Source organism: Schistocerca gregaria, chromosome 4 (assembly GCF_023897955.1).
Source record: "Schistocerca gregaria isolate iqSchGreg1 chromosome 4, iqSchGreg1.2, whole genome shotgun sequence".
Lineage (NCBI taxonomy): Eukaryota > Metazoa > Arthropoda > Insecta > Orthoptera > Acrididae > Schistocerca > Schistocerca gregaria.
Window position 1 is genome coordinate 675,895,445 of NC_064923.1, and position 22,634 is coordinate 675,918,078.

Sequence of the window (22,634 nt, forward strand, 5' to 3'; positions counted from 1 at the left end):
AGACATGGCAGAAAAAAAACACAAAGAGGATAGCTAAAGACGTATCTAAATAACAAATATAGAGAGAAGAAATAGAAAAGAAGAACGCTGAAGAGTGCCAGGGTAAAATTACACTTGAATTTGAGAAAAAATAAAAATTGTTTTGTCTTGTGTGACTTAAGTAAACTAGGCTGTCATCTGTTACGTACACTATTGTAAATTGGAAAAAGAACACCAAGAATTCAGAGGGAAATTTTATTGTCACACTCATGAGGGTGTATGCAGAAAACAGTCACACTGACAGAACCAAATGTATCTGAATAGTTGACAAGAGTTTGTGAAATATCAGTGCTAGTACCCAGTATAATCTCCTTTTGCAGCAATGCAGGCCACAATTGTCCAATGGAGACAATCTTAGAGGCGATGACTGTAGTCTTGTGGAATGGCCTGCCATGCAGTTTCCACCTGGTGCCTCAGTTGAGCCAATCTGCTGTTGGTCTTGCAGACCATGCAAGATCAGTTCCAAACATGCTTAATGGTGGACAGATCTGGGGATCATGATGGCCTGAGTAGTTGGCATACACCTTGGGGAGCACATTGGATGGCACTGGATGTGTATGGTAATGCACTGTCTTGTTAGAAAAGCACATTGCCTTGTTGATGCACAAATGGTAGCATGCCAGGTTGAGTGATGTTTCATGTGTACGTTTCCTGTACAATCACCAGAGAAGGAGAGCAATTGTAAGAAATGGCTCCCAACACCATGATGCCAGGTGTTGGCCCTGTGTGCCTCTGTCATAAACACTCCAGATGTTAATGCTCACCTGCATGACACCGCATATGCATATGACTACCATTAGCACCAAGGCAGAAGTGACTCTCATCATTTTAGACCACACGTCTCCATTCATCCTTCCAGTAGTGCCTATCATGCACACCACTGGAGACGGGCTGAACGATGCTGGGTGATGAATGGAAGAGGCTCTAATGGTATCCAGGGTCATAGCTCTGCTTCATGAAGATGGTTGCGAATGGTCCTCACTGATACCCTGGAGCAGCACTCACACTAATTTTTTTGTGAAATTGTGGTACGATTCAATACGGCACTTCACAAGGTGCGATGGTCATAGCACACATTTGTGCATTGCTGCTGTCTGGACTCAGGCTCACGGACATGTACACCTTCTGTTGACCACTGGCAACAACACTGATTCAGCATGGAGAACTTTTGCCTGAAATGTAACGTAAGCCTAGCCTCCTGTGGACACACTGTACGCCCTCACTCAAAACTCCAACAATTGTACAAACAGTTCTCATCCACAATGTCACACATGCTAACAATCTTGCAGACACAGGCAGAGCTGCCGCAACAAACTGGCTGCTACTTACTCTAGAAATGAACAATTGCTGCAAATCTTCCAATGTTCCGTGGCTGATAATGCATTTCATGGTTTGTCTGCAGCACTGCACATTTGGTCATCGCCCTCTGGCAATGTCCCATTCAAGTGTGGCATGCCTTAGTCACTTGTGTCAGGGTGTTCTTTTTTCATTTTCCAGCAGTATATGTAGCCACTAAGAGATCATACTTGAACAAAGAAGAGAATGACAATGAGAAGGCCATAATTATATAATGCATAGTTGTTTCACTGGGAAAAATAATATTATGGCTTCGTTTTTCAGTTATTGCACATATATTGAAATGACAGAGATAAAGATAAGTGACTTCAGAATGTTGAATCAACTGAAATTACTCAAAAGGTAAAAGGTGACTGAACCTGATGGAATACCTGTATGATTCTGGGTAGATTATGTGAAAGAACTTGCTCCTCTTCAGCAATGATTAATCATAGACATCTGAAAAAAATGATATATTCAAAGTGGTTGGAAACTGCTAGAGGTCAATCTCACACACAGAAAGGCTTTGTTGCACAGATTTACTTATCTACAGGCCTATATCATTGATGACTACTGTGGAGTTGTGGAAAGTGGTTGAGACTCATGTTGTTGTTGTTGTTGTTGTTGTTGTTGTTGTTGTGGTTGTGGTCCTCAGTCCGAAGACAAGCAGTTATATCTCTGCATGTGTCTGTATATGTGTGGATGGATATGTGTGTGTGTGTGTGTGTGCGAGTGTATACCTGTCCCTTTACCCCCTAAGGTAAGTCTTTCTGCTCCCGGGATTGGAATGATTCCTTACCCTCTCCCTTAAAACCCATATCCTTTCGTCTTTCCCTCTCCTTCCCTCTTTCCTGATGAAGCAGCCGCGGGTTGCGAAAGCTTGACCGGACAATATTCTTCCATCTAAACTGCAGCACTTCACTGTCCACCACCCCCACCATACTATTCCTCCCCCTCCCCATCCCAGCCTCCTCCTTACTCCACCCAGTCACCACACCCATCATGCAATGGTGCTGATGCTCGCAGTGTTGTTTCAGTTGTCTGAGACTGCAGATATGTGTACAAGTTGCGTTTGCATGAGTGTGTGTGCATGTGTATATGTGTGTTTATTGCTGACAAAAGCCTTAATGGCCGAAAGCTATAATTGTGTGAATCTTTTAGTTGTGCCTATCACGACTGAGCATCTCCGCTATATGGTGAGTAGCAACTTTCCTTCTATAATATTGTTACATGCCATCCTGGATTTTACATTGTTTGATGGAGCCATATATTTTTTGCTTACAAAAATCAAATCATGGCCAACATTTCATCCATGGTGGAACAGTCATGTCAATTTCATTATCCTGACTTGTTGTGCCCACCACATCAGAATAATAACAATAGGAAAAATTCTAGACTTAAATATTATTCAAGGCATCAAGATACAGTTGTTGCTTTTCTGTTTCAACAGATATAGAAGAGTTTGATACACGAGAGAGAGCCAGTAAAGCAACTGGGAGGCCAGCTATACAAACAAAGTTTGTGATGGATCTTCTTCTCAGAGCTCTCCACAACTGTATTTCCAGATCTACACATCTAACATGTCTAGTACTCGAAGGTCTTGCTCTGACAGAAGAATATTTATCTTTGTTGTGTGCTGTAAGTACTATCTAAGAGATGTTTGATGGTATTTAAACAATAATGCTCATGATCACTGTATAAATGAAAATGAGTATGGCAGACACTGTAAATAAGCATTGTTTGATTAATTTAATTCCATAATCAAGAATGTCATAAGAAAATACCCTCATGAACATTTGAACTGGAGATAGATGCTGTGTTGGAGAGGGAGAGCACTCTTTTCAGCATGGTGAATGGTCCAGTGTGGTGTAGTTTTGAAAGGAATGGAACTGGAAAAAATGCATTATCCTTGAAACATTTAAAGCAGACAATATGATGCAAGCAGAAAACTTAACGGAATGATAAATGAAAGCAGTATTTTTCCATGTGTTCAGTAAGTCAAGTGACATATTTTTGTCCCTATTTAGAGCAATTGCACATTTACTGCCTCATTGTAATTGCATCACATTTCATTGATAAGCCTATTTTGTTCCTGTTTACAGTTTATGTGTAGGCTTTATCTTCTATCAAGTTCAATGTCTCACTAATGTATGACCAGAAAAAGCGACCACTCACTTTCTCTGAATGAAAAGTGAGTGTACCTTTTAATCATAAAAATCATAGAAAGCTTATTTATCATTGACTCACTTTTCTCAGAAACATTTTCAGTTTGTCTCATTGTGAAATCACAAGTTATTAATCATATGTATAACTACCTTGAAATTTGCTCCACTCTCTGTTGAATGTTGTATCACTTTCCTTGGTGGCACTAGTGTCCATGGGGTGTGAGTAAACTTACAGATGGTGCACCATTCAAGTGGCTGCAACAACAACAACACAAAATCCCCATGTTCAGTGTATTTTTACTCTACAATTTCCTGTCCGACCTACAAAAGAACTATATCTCTGAATTTGTCTCATACAGATCTTCTATTCTGAAGCAACAAATGCCACTATTCAGAAAAAAATGCCTCTGTCACCGCAATTAATGATGTCACAGAAGCAGATTGATATTTGCTTTATGAGTCCTTGGTCACTACCTGTCAACATAAAAGAGGTTATAAATATTTTTAAAATACAGAATGTTATTAGATGTGGAATAGTGAGTCACCTCACCCTACAGATTGTGATCATATTGCCCTGAATATATTCATCACAAATGTTGAATGCTACAGCAGCAATTCTAACAGCTGGTTAACTTTATTCTTTAATTAATCCACATTCCTGGAGGTTTTTCATCATAATGGGATTAACTGGGTATCTTGAAAAATGAATCAACTGATTCCATTTGTGGCAACTGCATTGTCCCAATGAAAATAAGTATTTTCTGTTTCGCAATCCAAGTCCCCTTTATGTATTTTTCATTCAGTTGATTGAAAAGTATTCAAAAGTTTTTGTTTTTCCCTTTCCAGGGAACTTAAAATTAGGAAGAGGAATCGTATTGAAAGATGAAATTGACTTTGCATTTTTGATGCTGGTGCACTGGGACTGATTGATAGGACATATCCTCAAGATTCAAGGAACTCTCAGTGTGATAATGGAGGGTAATGTGGAAGGTCAAAATTGAAGTTGAAGACCAAGGCTTGAATATAATAAGGTTTAAATAGATATCAGTTGCAGTAGTATCCAGAGATGCAGTGGCCTGCACAGGGTAGACTAGTGTGGAAAGCTGTATCAAACCAGTCTTCAATCTTGTTGTAACCTGACGTAGGTTGTGAAATATGTAGTTTAGAATTTCACTCTCAGATCAGAGGTGATGTGGGATGTTTAGGTCATCCTTTTCTTGGTACACGAGTGGCTTTGTACAGGAGTGAAACAGTGATGGGGTCAAGCTGAGATTTTGCAGGTACAGACAGTACAGATAGACTTGGATATCAGGCTAAAGGAGGAAGATATGGTAAATGATAGTGAAATGAGAATCTGGGTTGGCTACTGGTCTGCTTTTTATTGCTTCTTCATGTGTCAGCTATGAAGGGCGCAGAGACTTTTTTATATTAGATTCTCCAACCAGTTACCAGAATAAATGCCCACCCTGGCCTATAACTTTGTTAAGATTTGCATATGCACAGTATAATATGGTACTACATATGACAAACCATGAAAGTGGTGGGTTCTACTGCTTTAATGGAACTCTTAGGTTCAAGTGTCACCGCAGTGTAAATGACATACAGACATAGGTTCTTGTAGACAAATATGTAGCCCAGGGGTATATAATGGACTAACAGCGAGCTTTGCAAGTCCTAAGTGCACAGAGTTAATTGAGTCTGACTTCTCACTTACATATTATATGGTGTAGGCTTGTTTATTCAGAGCTGCTGCTGTTAGCTGGAACACTTGAATTTACCTTAACTCTGCCAGACTCTCTTGATGTCTGAGAGCCTCTATATATGACGTTTGAGGCAGTATGCTTATACAAGATATGTGACTGCATCCCTTTTTACTGCCAATTAGCAATCAGTAAGCATGAAATCAGCAGTTTCCCAATGCTTGTCAACCTAAGTTATCAGGCTTACAGCTAACATTCACCTTTAGATGATTTTTCTCTTTTTTGTGGCAGCCCTTCATGATTCAGTCATTACACCTTCCTTACTGGGGAAAGATTCACCCTCAAATCTTAGACATTAATTCTACACTTCTTTATTACACGAGTTACATTGTATATACATAAATACACAGATTTTTCTTTTCTTTTTCCATATAAGTGTACATATGTAGATTAGATTTTTCCCGTGATAATACATCCCCATAACACAAGTGTGATCAATAAGTAATCCTATCTTCCACATTCTTCATCTGTGCTCTTGTGTGTCTGGTGAATTAGCATTCTGGTTTGGAGTAACTTCACTTGGGCAGAGAGGGGGGGGGGGGGGGGGGGGGATGCAAGTAAGATTTTTCCATGAGCTGGTTCCCAGTTAACACACACATGGTCCTAACACTTCTCTAATGGCCGCTTTCAGCACTGAATGCTGCATCTGAGAAGTTTAAGCATAACTCCTGTAGTTATGAGGGTGTTGGTGATCACTAACATATAAAAGAAAATATATGTTTTCCAGTTGGATCACTGTTTATGCTACCTTCTATGTAACCCTAATCTATTTTCTAAATCACTCATCCACCGCCCTATATCTTTCAGGTCCAGCAAGTGATGTATGATGGTGAATCAAATGAAAACCTTAAATATTTTTTAAAATATAATTTATTGTGCAGAAGTGGTACAAAGCTGTATCACTTTTCAAGATAATCTCCCCCACACTCAATGTAAGTCCTCCAGCACTTACAAAGTGCATAAATTACTTTAGAAAAAAATTCTTTTGGCAGCCTGCGCAACTACTCATGCACCGCATGGCTTACCTCTTCATCAGAACGGAACTTCTTTCCTCCCATTGCATCTTTGAGTGGTCCAAACATATGGAAGTTACTTGGGGCCAGGTCTGGTGAGTATGGTGGATGAGGAAGACACTCAAAATGCAGGTCTGTGATTGTTGCAACTGTTGCAAGGGCAGTGCGGGGCCTTGCATTGTCATGCTGCAAAAGGACACCTGCTGACAGTGATCCATGTCACTTTGCTTTGATTGCAGGGTACAGATGATATTTTAGATCTGTGTATGATGCACTGGTGACAGTGGTCCCTCTAGGCATGTAATGCTCCAAAATGATGCCTTTTTCGTCCCAAAAGAGAGTCTGCATTACCTTCCCTTCTGATGGTTCTGTTAGAAACTTCTTCGGTTTTGGTGATGAGGAATAGCATCATTCCTTGCTTGCTCTCTTCATTTCCGGTTGGTGGAAGTGAACCCAGGTTTCGTCCCCAGTAACGATTGTTGCAAGGAAGCCATCAACTTCTCATTCAAAGCACCGAAGAAGTTCTTCACAAGCATCAACACGTTGTTCTCTCATTTCAGGGGTCAGCTGCCATGGCACTCATCTTGCAGACACTTTGTGAAACTGGAGCACATCATGCACAATGTGGTGTGCTGACCCATGACTAATCTGTAAACATGCTTCAATGTCATTCAGTGTCACTTGGTGGTTTTCCTTCACTATGGCTTCAACTGCTGCGATGTTCTGTGGAGTCACAACTCGTTGTGCCTGACCTGGAGGAGGAGCATCTTCCACTGAAGTCATGCCATTTGTGAACTTCCTACTCCATTCATAGACTTGCTGCTGTGACAAACAAGCATCAAGGTACTGAACCTTCATTCGTCGATGAATTTCAATAGATTTCACACCTTCGCTTTGCAAAAACCGAATAACAGAATGCTGTTCTTCCCTGGTGCAATTCAAAAGTGGGGCAGCACTATGCTGCCACCTACAGGCCATTCTGCACACTGTTTGTAGCATGCTTACCAGCTTACAGGTTAATGGAATAACACATTTTGATTTGTTATTACAAATTTAATGTTTTCATTTGACTCACCCTCGTATGTCTGGTGGTTAGGGGAAGCCTGTTTCTCTATCTTCATCACTATCTGCCTTTATTTTATTTCAGATGGGACCTCTTTCATGAATATGTTAACATTGGATAGTATGTCCAGAAGGTTCGTTCAGTTTGTATTGTCTGCTGGGTGTGTAGTAGTGTGCTCACCATATACTATACACTTTCCCAAGAATGTTAGTTTACCTGTTCCTTTCATTATTATATCTATTGATTCATGACCATCATATAACAGCAGTAATCTTCCACTTTGTGGGCCATGTAGGTTTATTCATTTGGTTCCGGGGTTATCCAAATGCTATTTGTGATTGATACTATTTTCTTGATTTACACTCCTGGAAATTGAAATAAGAACACCATGAATTCATTGTCCCAGGAAAGGGAAACTTTATTGACACATTCCTGGGGTCAGATACGTCACATGATCACACTGACAGAACCACAGGCACATAGACACAGGCAACAGAGCATGCACAATGTCGGCACTAGTAAAGTGTATATCCACCTTTCGCAGCAATGCAGGCTGCTATTCTCCCATGGAGACGATCGTAGAGATGCTGGATGTAGTCCTGTGGAACAGCTTGCCATGTCATTTCCACCTGGCGCCTCAGTTGGACCAGCGTTCGTGCTGGACGTGCAGACCGCGTGAGACGACGCTGCATCCAGTCCCAAACATGCTCAATGGGGGACAGATCCGGAGATCTTGCTGGCCAGGGTAGTTGACTTACACCTTCTAGAGCACGGGATACATGCGGACGTGCATTGTCCTGTTGGAACAGCAAGTTCCCTTGCCGGTCTAGAAATGGTAGAACGACCGGTTCGATGACGGTTTGGATGTACCGTGCACTATTCAGTGTCCCCTCGACGATCACCAGAGGTGTACGGCCAGTGTAGGAGTTCGCTCCCCACACCATGATGCCGAGTGTTGGCCCTGTGTGCCTTGGTCGTATGCAGTCCTGATTGTGGCGCTCACCTGCACGGCGCCAAACACGCATACGACCATCATTGGCACCAAGGCAGAAGCGACTCTCATCGCTGAAGACGACACGTCTCCATTCGTCCCTCCATTCACGCCTGTCGCGACACCACTGGAGGCGGGCTGCACGATGTTGGGGCGTGAGCGGAAGACGGCCTAACGGTGTGCGGGACCATAGCCCAGCTTCATGGAGACGGTTGCGAATGGTCCTCGCCGATACCCCAGGAGCAACAATGTCTCTAATTTGCTGGGAAGTGGCGGTGCGGTCCCCTAAGGCACTGCGTAGGGTCCTAAGGTCTTGGCGTGCATCCGTGCGTCGCTGCGGTCCGGTCCCAGGTCGACGGCCACGTGCACCTTCCGCCGACCACTGGCGACAACATCGATGTACTGTGGAGACCTCACGCCCCACGTGTTGAGCAATTCGGCGGTACGTCCACCCGGCCTCCCGCATGCCCACTATACGCCCTCGCTCAAAGTCCATCAACTGCACATACGGTTCACGTCCACGCTGTCGCGGCATGCTACCAGTGTTAAAGACTGCGATGGAGCTCCGTATGCCACGGCAAACTGGCTGACACTGACGGCGGCGGTGCACAAATGCTGCGCAGCTAGCGCCATTCGACGGCCAACACCGCGGTTCCTGGTGTGTCCGCTGTGCCGTGCATGTGATCATTGCTTGTACAGCCCTCTCGCAGTGTCCGGAGCAAGTATGGTGGGTCTGACACACCGGTGTCAATGTGTTCTTTTTTCCATTTCCAGGAGTGTAGTTACTTCGAAACACTTGCATGGTTGTTTCAACAGATCTATCTTACAGAGGTTGTGCTCTTATTGTTTTTAATTGCAGATGTGGGCTTGTGCATCTTTTGGGCTTGTGCTAATGCTTTGCAATATACACTACGTGATCAGAAGCATCCGGACACATGGCTGAAAATGACTTACAAGTTCATGGCGCTCGCCCTGATGACAGCTTCCACTCTCCCAGGCATACATTCAATCAAGTGCTGCAAGGTTTTCTTGGGGAATGGCAGCCCATTCTTCACAGAGTGCTGCACAAAGGAGAGGTATCAATGTCGGTCGGTGAGGCCTGGAACGAAGTCAGCGTTCCAAAACATCCCAGAGATGTTCTGTAGGATTCAGGTTGTGAGGGTATTGGTGTGTAGTATTTCTGAGTGGTTGTTCTTTGGAGGGCAATAATGCCCAGTGGCCCAGAAAATCGCAAGCAGAGGCAGTTGTTGAGAGGCTGTGGAAGGTGTAGGCTGCGTGAGCCAAAGGCAGTTGCGTAGCGAAGGATTTATCTCTGTGTTTAATAGTAGTGGCACACCGTTTGAATAATAGTGCATTTATGTTTGTGCAGTGTGATAAAGGAAATAAATTAAATTTTATCAGTTTTTAATGCGTCTCCATCAGTTAGTACCACACCATTGCATTTAACAATGAACGAAGTCTCGATATACACGGTCAACTACAACAAGAGGATTGTAACATAATAATCATTAATTAATCCAAATAGTCTCCAAGGAGAAGGGAGCTTATAAGGTCAGGACCATGTGCAGGCCAGTCTGTTACAGGGATGTTATTGTCGTGTAACCACTACACCACAGTCCGTGCATTATGAACAGATGCTCAATCATGTTAAAAGATGAAAACGGGATCCCCGAATTGCTCTACAACAGTGGGAAGCAAGAAGGTGCTTAAAACACCAATGTAGGCCTGTTCGGTGATAGTGCCATGCAGAACAACAAGGGATGCACATCCCCTCCATGAAAAACACTACCACACTATAACACCACTGCCTCCGAATTTTGGTGTTGGCACTTCACATGCTAGCACATAATGATCACCGGGCTTTCACCATACCTACACTCCACCATTGGATCGCCACATTGTGTACCATGATTCATCACTCCACAAAACGTTTTTCCACTGTTCAATTGACCAATGTTTATGCTCCTTACACCAAGCGAGGCATCGTTTGGCATTTAGTGGTGTGTTGTGTGGCTTATGAACAGCCACTAGACCATAAAATCCAAGTTTTCTCACCTCATGCCTAACTGTTGTAGTACTTGCAGTGGATGCTGATGCAGTTTGGAATTCGTGTGTGATGGTCTGGATAGATGTCTGCCTATTACACATTATGACTCTCTTCAACTGTCGGCAGTCTCTCTTTGTCAGTCAACAGATGAGGTCGGCCTTTACGCTTTTGTAGTGTATGTGCCCCTTCACATTTCCATTTCACTATCACATCAGAAACAGTGGACCTAGGGATTTAAGGAGTGTGGAAATCTCACATACAGACATATGATACAAGTGACACCCAGTCACTAGACTACATTCAAAGTCCGTGAGTCCTGCGGAACACCCCATTCTGCTCTCTCACGATGTTTAATGACTACTGAGATTGCTGATATGGAGTACCTGTCAGTCGGTGGCAGCACAATGCACCTAATATGAAAAACATGTGTTTTTGTGGGTGTCCATATACTTTTGATCATATAGTGTAGCTGATGCAGGTATATGGCAGTTGTTGTTTAGCATTGCCTATTAAAAGATAGTCCATTTCTGGAGTCAAATATACCTACTAATTCTCCTTTCCTGTTACAGATAGTGGCAGTAACCTGTATCAAATTGAAAGTTTGCTTCTATGCTAGGGGTACTTTCAATACATATGGTAAGCTTGTGTCGGTTAGGAACACATAGGTTTCTGTTATTTGGAGGAACTTGTATCCATTCTTCAAGGTTAGTGGAAACTTCTTGTTGCTGATGTCATCCCTTATTAACTGGAGGTATTCTATCACTTGTGTGTGGTTGATGATAAGGAATGCTAATATCTCTTTCTGTACCTTCACAATGGCTGCCAGTAGCCATTTGTATTCTCCTCTGAATTGTTTGGAATATTACTATCAGTTGCATCATTTGCTTATTAAATTCTGTCTCTAAGATTAGCCACTGCGATCTCTGGTCTGTTTCATTCTGAAATTTAGATGCTTGTTTCTTAATTCTGTTCATAATTGGTCTGCAGGATATCAGAGAACCTTTGCCAACTTTCTTTTGTGTTCTTGAAGTTGGTTTGTGCGGGTTTCACTATCACCATTTCCTCCTGGATTAAGTGCAATAGGTGCTTCTGTTCCTTTTCCACTTGCTTTTTTCTTGTCTCAAAGTACACGATGTCCTGTTTGTTTAATGTACCAAATAGAAGCATACTGGCTGATCCTACGATGTGCAAAAAGTCCTTACTGAAGCCATTGTTCACGGCATGCCAGCTGCTTAATTAATGCCTGTGATTCTCTCATGTTGTCCTTCAGCCTTTCCATCATTTCCCCTGTGGTGTCTTGTATTATAGTATCTATGCCAGTGAGCTATAGCAGCTTGTACCATGCGTATCGTCTCGTCAGCATTTTCTTTTAACTTCCATAAACTGATGTATGTCACAATTTCCCACACGATGCTAGTGATCTTGATTTTCCCTTCTGCATTGTAATATACCTCTCTGGTGGTGTTGAACTCCTGCATCCAGTAGGCAACTGGCTTATACTGAATTGAAGTCATTGTTGTTCACCCACTCATCAAAAGCCACCCAGGAGCATCAGATTTTGGCCATCAGTAATCTTAGAGAGGTTTCCCTTACACTCTGGATGTCTAAACTTTCAACTTTATACTTCTCACTAATGTATTCCATCTCTGTCCTTTCTTCCTGTTTACTGGTGCTGCCAGGGTTAACAGAAGGATAGTGACTGGTGGTCAGCATGTCTCCGAAGACCCATCACAGTGTCTCCATTAACTCTACCTTCTGACTTTCCTCTTTAATCAGTTTTAAGGTAGAATTGAGCCTATCCTTTCTCATTTATGTTTCAGAACGCATCAGTGCACTTGATCAGAATCTCACCTGTCTAAAGTTAAAAGAATTGCTATAATCTGTTCATGTGTGCTGTCATTAATTTCTTATTCGTTAATTGGAGTAATACATAAGAGCCTTGAGTCATCACAACACAAGAAGGTCCCCTCCACAGGCTTGTTAACTTCTTTCACCATCCTCATCTCAACATTTGTCATATTATTAATATCTTTTCTCCTGCCTTGAATTTCTTGGGGTTTCGAGTGCAATCACAGTACTCTTTACTCTCCTCTTTACTCTCCTCTTTACATTCATAATTAAAACTCCTTGCTACCTGATGCATCTGGCACATTTACTCCTTTTTTTGGTCCATTATGTAATCATCATAACTGCATTGTACTTTGGCCAGATCCTGTGATAAAATGCTTAGTATGTTGCAGATACTCCTGAAAAATAACTCAAATACAGTTGATAAGTGCACTATAGTGGAAAAAGGCATCCATTCACCTCAGTTTTCCTGCTTTGTTCCCATATAATTGTACAGGTATTATGTTAGTATACAATGCATCATTTTGAATGTTCATTTGTTTCCAGATGGTATGCACAACACTGAATATTCTAGATCTTCAGCAAATAACAAATCCTCTATAATATGTCACTTAGGAAGATTATTCCTTGCTCACTCAGTAAGACTAATGGTATATCATAAGTGCAAATTATACTCTGCACTAAGACTGAAGCTACTATGTCAGCATCCTGTTGTGCTATTGCCTCTGCTACAGTGAATTTCATGAGGGCATCCTGAAATGTAATGCTGTATCTATTCCCAACCTCTATTATATAAGTGGTGCACCTGTGTTGATATCACAGTGAGTGAATACCTGGTTAGTTATTTCAGTCAGCATAAGGGCACCTTCATCTTATTCTGTGTAATCTTGTTCTTCTCACAAAAATCGCAATTCTGATTGTAGTCTTCTACATCTTCCTTCATACCTCTCCATGACGTATACATTTTAATATTGTAACATGTGTGACTGATTCAGCGGTGCCCACCTATTGGCAAATTGTAAAATTGCTTCAGAATTGCTTGCCTTTCCTCTTCAATAAGCACTGGTTGTCTTGTTGATGTCCACCATATTCCTAGTCCGCCCCTGGTAGCTGAGTGGTCAGCACGACGGACTGTCAATCCTAAAGGCCCGGGTTCGATTCCCCAGTGGGTCGCAGATTTTCTCTCCTCAGGGGCTGGGTGTTATGTTGTCCTAATCATCATCATTTCATCCCCATCGAAGTGCAAGTCGCCGAAGTGGCGTCAAATCGAAAGACTTGCACCTGGCGAGTGGTTTACCCGACGGGAGGCCCTCGTCACACGCCATTATTATACCACACTCCCAGTGACTGCAGCTGGGTCATCTGGTATCCATGACAATCCATCTGCTACTGTGTTTTACAATCTCTTTTTATATGTTATTTTGAATTTGGAGGGCAGCGTGGAGGGTAAAAATCATAGAGGGAGACCAAGAGATGAATACACTAAGCAGATTCAGAAGGCTGTAGGTTGCAGTAGATACTGGGAGATGAAGAAGCTTGCACAGGATAGAGTAGCATGGAGAGCTGCATCAAACCAGTCTCAGGACTGAAGACAACAACAACAACATTTTGAATTTGTGTTCTGCCAGTTTAATCCTGAATTTCCTTACTCTTGATGACAGATCACTTATATGCACCAAGCATTTCAAAGGTTTGCAATCAGTATATTCGATGAATTTTTTTTCCATACACGTGAAGTTGGTAGTGCTGTCACTCGATCATCATATACCATCTCTCGGCATGGCCAGCATTCTGGACACAATGGCAAGTGGAAAATCTTGTCCTAATACTCCTTGACTCAAGATGGTGCCAATCAATTGCTTGCTAGTGTTTATTGTAATTATGAACTGCTTTGCAAAATCAGGACACTGTAAGATCAGGGGGCTAACTATTTTCTCTTTCAGTTCCTGGAAGGCTGCTTTCTGCTGAGTTGACCACTTGCAGTTTTCTCCTTTCTTCAGAAATTCAAGTAATGGTTTTGCTATATAATGATAAAGGACACTACCCATAGAAAGCTCTTCAATTACTTCGTGGTACTGGGTTTGGATATATTGTATCATGCTTACCTTATGTGGTTTTAAGCCTTCTGTTGTAATTACATGCCCCAAGTAAGTTACCTCTTCCATAGGAACTCATACTTGTCAACCTCCAGATTTAAGTTGTGGTATCAGAACCCCTCAAACACTTCTCCAAGTCTGACATTATGCTCTTCTAATTTAGCTCTGAAGATGACCACTTTATCTAAATATACAAACATCTTTTGTCCCTGAAGTCCAATTAGTATCATGTTCATCAGTCTCTGAAAAGTGTCCCCACTATATGCTATTCCCATCATCAATCTTTTGTATTCTTAATGCCTTTCTGAAGTAGAGAAGGTTATCTTTTATCATACTCATCCAACAGCATCTGGTGGTAATCCTTTGCACAGTCTAAGCTATATAAAACCTCATCAGTATGAGAAGAGAAAATACAGCACTAATGGAGATGTCATTTAATCTCTGGTAGTCCATAACTGTTCTCCATATTCACTTTTCTGAGCCATCTATCTTCTTTGAAATCATCAATAATGGAAACTTTCCCCACTTGTGCTCAGCATAATGATATCCTCCCTTTATCACTGCACCTTGAACCTCTGGTTTCAACTTAATCTCATGCTTCACCGCCCCAGTAGACATTCATCTAACTCGAGGATGGTGAAATACTTCATGATACACAATACATAATTCAATAATTGAAGTCCTTTCTTCTTTGTTTAAGTGATTCACTTGTACCATTTTCTTTAATAATACACGACCATGTCTTTTGGTCCACTGAAACTGTACTATGTATATGGCATTCCTCACTTTCTCACATCAGGTACTGCTTCTGTTTTCAGTTTGGAACATTCCAATACGCAGAATGAGATTTTCACTCTGCAGCGGAGTGTGTGCTGATATGCAAACTTCCTGGCAGATTAAAACTGTGTGCTGGCACAGAGTTTGAGTCTCGGTCCAGCACACAGTTTTAATCTGTCAGGAAGTTTTCATTCCAATATGACCTCTTGACAATCACCAGGGCTGCTTCTCCACTATTCCTTCTGTCAGAAGTGTCCTACACATTAATCCTTAAAATCTTGTCTTCTTGTGGGCCTGTTCATGTATAGTCACACAGGATGTCTTTCCTGTCTTTCTCTTTGGCTCTGTGTCCAATTCTATCTTGATTCGTACTAAATCCTCTGGTGTTGCATCTGCCCTTGCGACTTGTTTCTCACAATGTGTTTCTCTCCTGGCCCACTGTACCAGTCTGTCCTTGACTGATAGTGTCTTCATTGTATAATCTATGATTACTCTTAAACTCTCACATGCAGAAGCCTCTGCCTAAGAGTCCTTCATGTGGGACATCTAACTCATCCTCCACTATACAAAACTTGTGTTCCACACACATATTTTCACCTATCCTCAATATTAACATCACGTCTCTGCATGTCTCTATTACTTCTTTATGATTCCATTAAGTTTTATTCTTTTGTTGGAGTTACTGTCCTCCATACTCTTCAGTGGTGATTCTTTTATTACACTCATTGCTCACCTGAGTGGCACTGTGTACAATGAAACTTGTGGTTCCCTGGGCACATCTTTAACACTGGCGGATAAAAAAATTGTAGCATTGAAGAGGAGGAGGAAAGTTGGGAGGCATGTTTCTACATCTGAAAGATGTTGTCTATTCATATTTCACACCAGTCGTATAAGAGTGGCACTAGTAGTGCCACTACGAGGATGCAAATCAGGTTTGCTTTAAATATGTGCTGTAATGGTCATGAGTGTCAGAGTACCTTAGTTACCTTTTTCATTGGACATGGTGTGTCAATGTTAGTCAAGAATGCCTGTAACACAACAAAGGCATCATTATCAACATCTCGCTGAGTTCGAATGAGTTTGTGTAATGGGGCTATGAAAAACTCAGTGCTGCTTCTGCAATATTGCAGAAATACTTGGCAAGAATATAGCCACTGTACATGATTGCTAGCAACAGTGATCACAGTTGGAGAAGACTGGGCTCAGGACGACCATGTGATGCTACCAAGAGGGAAGAACGTCATGTTTCGTGTGTGGCTCTGGCGCGTCATACTGCACTTGCAGCAGCAATTTGAGTGGCAGTTTGTACCAAAGTGACACAACTAACTGTTACGAATCAGTTACTTCAAGGACAGCGTAAAGCCAGGTGCCATGTTGCATGCTTTCCACTGACTGACACCGCCACTGTTTGTGACTTCATTGGTGTCAAGTGATAGCTCATTGCAGGACAGGGTGGAGGTCTAATAAAAAGGACTTTAAGCACTATGAGACTAAACATCTGAGGTCATCAGTCCCCTAGACTTAGAACTACTTAAACCTAATTAACCTAAGGACATCACACACATCCATGCCCGAGGCAGGATTTGAACCTGCAACCATAGTAGCTGCGTGGTTGTGGACATAAGTGCCTAGAACCACTCAGCCACCACGGCCGGCATGGAGGTCTACTGTGTTTTATGATGAAAGCTGGTTCTGCCTTGGTGCCAGCCAGTAATGGCCATGTGTTGGTTACAAGGAGGCCAGTTGAGGCTCTACAACCAACCTGTCTGTGCACTGGACCAACTGATAGAATTATGGTCTGGGGTGTGATTTTTTTTATTTTGTGACAATAGGAGCATACTCTTGGTTACCCATGCATCTTGACTGCAAATTCGTACATCAGTCTGGTGATTCAACCTGTTGTGCTGCCGTTCATGAACAGCATCCCACACACCACTGTAGTAACCCAACATGCTCTACAGAGTGTTGCATTGTTGCTTTGATTACCAGGCCTGCCTCCAATCGAGGACATATGGCACATCATTGGACTATAACTCCAGCATCATCCACAAACAGTATTAAACATCCCTTTAGTGACTGACCAAGTGCAACATGCATGGAAGTCCATCCCACTAACTGCCATCTGGCACCTGTGCAACATAATGCATACACATTTTCATGCTTGCAGTCAACATTCCGTTGGTTATAACCTGTTACTAATGTATCAGGATTTTGCATTTGCCATTACTTATCTCACACTTACATTAACCTGTGATCTTGCATTGTAAATCACTTAAATATGTTACCTACACAAATGTATCAAACATATTCCTCAAGTTTCTTTACATTAATTATTTTTTTGGTATTGCAATTTTTGTTACCAGTGTATTTTCAAAATCATTTCTGCCCTTGCAGTTTACAGGGTGCAAGTTTGTGGAATGGGTTGACTGCATACTGATGCCTTTCTTTTGTTTCCCAGTTTCTAAGTCTTTTTATTCACTAACTTAGTATCACCATTACACTATCAGGCCAAGTGTTCTAGTTCCTTACAAACAAAATGTATCATGAGTCTGACCTGATCATATGGCCCTGGCTGTCCTTGAAGATCTCATCGACAACTTATGTTCAGCCGCTTGTTCCCTATTTCCCTGTGATGACCTGTGCATAGTGTTTCCTCTGTGCTTCTTGGTTGTAGTGCAGGGTAAAGTTCCATTTTTTTCTCTACTCTGTTACAATTTGGCTGCATGGCAGCTATTTTCATGACGTGTTTCTACATATTTCAATTCCTTACAAGATGTCTCCCTCTCTTACAGCTAAATAGCAATCTCTCGAGTGAGTTGATTCACTGAACTTTTCTTTGCAAGAGGCTTCTTCTTTCGACTGGTTGTACTAATGTTAAATCATCCCCTCTTGCTGCCACTGCTGTTTTAATCCTCTCATGTCTGATTACCTGTATGAACACTGCTTGTGCCAGCTTCCCAATTGGAGTGTGGCTACCAGGAACATCTGATGACCTCACCAGTCCATGGACAGCTTCTTGAAATTGGTGTTGCAGTGTGCCAAGGCAGCTCATCCATTTGGCCCTAATTTAAAGCATTTTCTGCCATCTGGATAATAATAAACACACATGGTAATGCAAAGCCCTTTTTGACTCATAGTTCTTCAATAAAAGGCCTTTCACATCTGCCCCAGTTGCTGTCATATTGCATATGAGTAGTTTACTTCGAGCTGCACCCACAATTTTAGTTTTAACAAATTTTAATAGCGCACTATGACTATGGCTTGGCGTTAGTTCAAATGCTTGTTCATCTCTCCATCAAAAGCTCTTGGGATTAACGTAAATGTCAGGCAAATGCTGAACAGGGGCCTCACTACCTTCCAGATTCAAATGAGATGTTTTGTTGTCCTATCTTGCAGCTGCAGACCTTGTTTCCATACTATGTTGTGATTTACTCACTGCATTTCTCGGTGAGATGGCGATACTGTGTTGATGTCTTGCACAGGCATAAGGTTGGAATTCATCACATGTACAGATGTGTCACACATTTTTTCTCACCTATGAGGGTCCGGAAGCTTATCACCTTCTGCAATAGTTGCATCGCGATGCAGAACCTCATGCTCTCTCCTACGAGGCGATGACTTCTAGCATATTGGATTATTTTGACTCTCAGGTCCACGCGGTGGCGGCACGTCACAAGCTTCCCACTCAGTCATACAGAGAATGGATTGCTACGCTGCAAGGTCTCTCCCGTGACTGTCATTTTTTCTGTGGCAACCCCCATTGCAAGCAGTCTTATGGTTCGGCACTCATTCGTGATATGATTCTTGTCCATGCCCCAGTTGATACCTTATGGACTGATCTTCTGAAGCTGAAAGATCCCTCTTTATACACCTGTTTATCCAAGATCCCTCTTTAGATACCTGTTTCTCCATTATTCGTGCTCATGAGCAGTCCTTTCGCTCTACTTCCACGCTGCAGTCCCCAGTGTAGGTCTTCGCTGCCTGCCCCCATGACACCAGTTCACATAACTGCAACTGCCACAACAGTGCTGGAGCCCCCTCTTGAGGCTGCGCCCACCCTCCAGGACCAGGGCATTGGTCCCCACCTGCACCAGTGGTGGCTACAGCAGCAGCGGTGACAGCGATTGCCCTCCTGTGGTCAATGCTTTGTCGTACATCAGAGGCAATTGGCTCTTCCGGAGGGTGGCTTGTTCAGCCTGCAAAAAGGAGGGTCACAAAGCCGAGGTCTGTCGGTCGTCATCGTTGAAGGCCATGGACCACACTGTTTTGACGCCTCCAACTCTGTGGGGGATGAGCCGGACCCACTGCCGCCAATTTCCATCGTGAAGTCAGTTTTTCCGCACACGACGGCTGTGATCACTCTGACTGTGCGGTTGGATGTCACTCCTCTCCCTTTTCAAGTGAATACAGGATCCTCCACCACCATCATCAATGGGGATTCCCACTGTCAGTTGGGTTCATGGCCACTTCGCCCATTCCATACTATTCTGAAGAGCTACAGCAACGACATCATCCGACTACAGTCATGGTTCTTGGCTCGGGTACAGTACCTCACTCACAATGTCATGGCCCGGGTTTTGGTAATTGCCACCCCCCAAGCCCACCAACTTATTGGGAATGGATTTTTTTCCCTTACTGGGCCTCTAGATACATGACTCAGGGTTGGCCATCCAGTTGTTGGCAGACAATCGCTTGCAGCAGCTTCTGGATGACATCCTAGATGTGTTCTCTGCTACAACTCGGGGGGTCTCTGGGTTTGAAGCTCATATCGAACTCCTCCCCTCAGCAGTCCCAAAGTTCCAGAAGGCTTGCTCAGTACCGTTCGCCCTCCATAACAAACTACAGCAGGAGCTTCATCACCTAGAGGTTGAGGGCATCCTTACGCCTGTCCACCATAGTCGTTGGGCTACACCCATCATTGTCCTTGAGAAGTCGAATGGATCTCTTGACGTTTGTGGGGATTTTAAGGCCAATGTCAGTTCTCAGTCTGTTATTGACTCCTATCTCATACTCAAGTTTGATGACATCCTGTCCAGGTTGGCTGGCGGCAAGGTGTTTGCCAAAATTGAGCTGCAGGATGCCTACCTCCAGTTGCCTTTGGATGAGTAATTGAAAATGATCTTGGTCATCAATATCCCTTTTGTGCTCTTCTGTTACAACCGCCTTCCGTTCGGGGTCGCCAGTGCTCCAGCCATCTTCCAGTGCTATTTAGAAACACTGAGAAGAGACATTCCGGGGTTGGCTAACTACCTTGATGACATCTTAGTCACTGGCGTCTCCACCCTGGACTTGGCCCGGAACCTCTGGCACCTCTTCCTTGTTCTTCGGGTGCTGGCTTACATTTCAACAGGGAGAAATGTCTTTTTTTTGTTCCTCAGGTTACCTACCTTGGCCATGTTTCGAGCACTAATGGCATTCGACTGACACCCCAGTATGTCAAGGCTATTCAGCAGCTGCCACCCCTGAAGAACATCTTCCAGCTCATGTCAGGCCTGGGTCAACTCAGTTATTACCGCTGTTTTATCCGACATGCCGCAGCTGTGGCGGAACCCTTTCACTGCCTCCTCTGTAAGAGTGTTACATTGGATGGGTCACCACCTTGTCATAGGGTGTTCCACCATCTGATGTCTTCTCCCCTGATGCTGTCTTGCCTTATTCCTTATGACCCCACCAAGCCTCACACCTTGGTTGCCAATGCGTGGGACTATGGTGTGGGGGCCGTCTTGTCTCATGTCATCGACAGATCCTTCTCATCTTGGGTGATAATGATCGTTGGTGGGTTGTGCTTCCACCCTCCCTCCACCACCAGGCCTTGGAGCTCCTGCACATTGGTCATTTGGGGATTGTCCTGACGAAACGGCTTGCCCACCAGCATGTCTACTGGAGGGGGTTGGATGCCACCATCACCCACATGGTGGCCTCATGTCCCTCTAGTCAACGGCACCAGTTGGTGCCCCCTCAATGCTTGTTCCTGTGGCCTCCTGCTCCTTCTCCTTGGGCCAGTTTGCACTTGGAGTTTGTGGGCCTGTCCCTCGGCTCCTCCTGGCTTATCCTTGTGGACACAGGCAGTGGGTTTCCTTATGTCTCACCACAGGTCCTCCATGACATCCACCCATACCATCCAAACTCTTTGCTGCATCTTTGCCGTTGAGGGCCTTCTGGAGACATTGGTGACCAACAATGGCCCTTAATCTACATCTGCTGAATTTACTTCCTTCTGCACCATCCTGGGCATCCAGTTGATTCATATAGCTCTCTTTTGTCCTCCATGTAATGGATTAGCCGAACGGTCTGTCTGTATATTCAAAGTCCAGATGTCAAAATTGCATCCCCAACACTCCCTGGACGACACCCTTACCATCTTTCTTTCCTCCTGCTGGTCCACTGTTCAGGATGGGTCACCCCATTTGAAAAACTTCATGGCTGCCCTCATCGGTACCCCTTGTCTCTCCTGTTTCCGTCTTCTCCCCGCTCAGCTCCTCCGCATTTGGCACAGCCCCATTTTTCTCTGCAGGATCTGATCTGGGCAATGTTTTCACCTGGAATCATTTCCAGTGGTTCCCTGCCAGAATCTCGTTGCTCATTGACTGTGCTATGGCGGCAGTCACCCCCGTCGACAGCATGGTGTGCCGGAAGCACACCAACCAGCTTCGCCCCTGTTGTGGTCCGAACCTGGCTTCTCTGCCGTCTTTATGGCAGTCGGCCTTCGAGGATGGTGGTGTCCTCTCCCCACCCAACCGCCGCCTCCACCACTGCTGCCGGTCACACCCCAGGCAGACCCTCCAGTAGAGGTCCCTATTCCCATGGAGGTGGACCCTGCACCTGCGATCACCTCTGGTCTCCTGTCACCTATGGACCTGGGGCCTGATGTTGAGATGAGCCTACCACTCACCCCAGGAGGGCAGGGAGGGGGGGGGGTAGGAGCAGGTGTCAGCTGTGGCCGCCCAGTTCATACATCGTAGCACCTACTGCATCGGTATCTCACTTCACGTCCAACCAACACAGGGTGCCTGCATCATAGGCCGTATATTTACCAGGAAAGCCTATGTCATGTGTTGTCAAGACAAATATTTACTGGCGGCCACAACACAATACCAGGTCTCCACCAACGGCCGCCAGGGACCACTACCTGTTCGCGGAGTCTGCAGAACAGCTTCACCAGAGGTTGCAGCTAGCCCAGGAACTGCTTTGATACACCAGGCATATGATCGCAAATGGTTACGGCAGATACATCTGCCAAACGGCTTTATAGGGCAGCGCACTGCCGGCAAAGGTCAGTTGATGCACCTCTTGGAAGTATACAGAGCTGCCACCGTGGCAGCCATGGCCAGACACCTCTTCTAGCTGGTCAATCCCTTGCAGATGGACTTGGTATAGTCGACAAACATCTTGACATTGTAGAATTGTTTTATAGTGATCTCCCCTCATGAAGGGGCGGGTATTTTCTGTTATTATTTATTTTTTGATACTGGTGATGGTCCACAGTTAGGATCAAGTCTG

The 22,634-nt window shown here is 43.8% G+C and overlaps 1 protein-coding gene across 1 annotated transcript in view; it reads left to right on the forward strand.

The window, feature by feature from the left end:
- The window catches only part of LOC126266622 (centrosomal protein of 78 kDa-like), a 234,705-nt gene that overhangs the window by 15,586 nt on the left and 196,485 nt on the right, over positions 1-22,634 (forward strand). Inside the window, exon 3 of the mRNA XM_049970973.1 lies at positions 2,825-3,012. Coding sequence (XP_049826930.1) covers positions 2,825-3,012 — 188 coding nt within the window. The remainder of the gene's footprint in view (positions 1-2,824; positions 3,013-22,634) is intronic.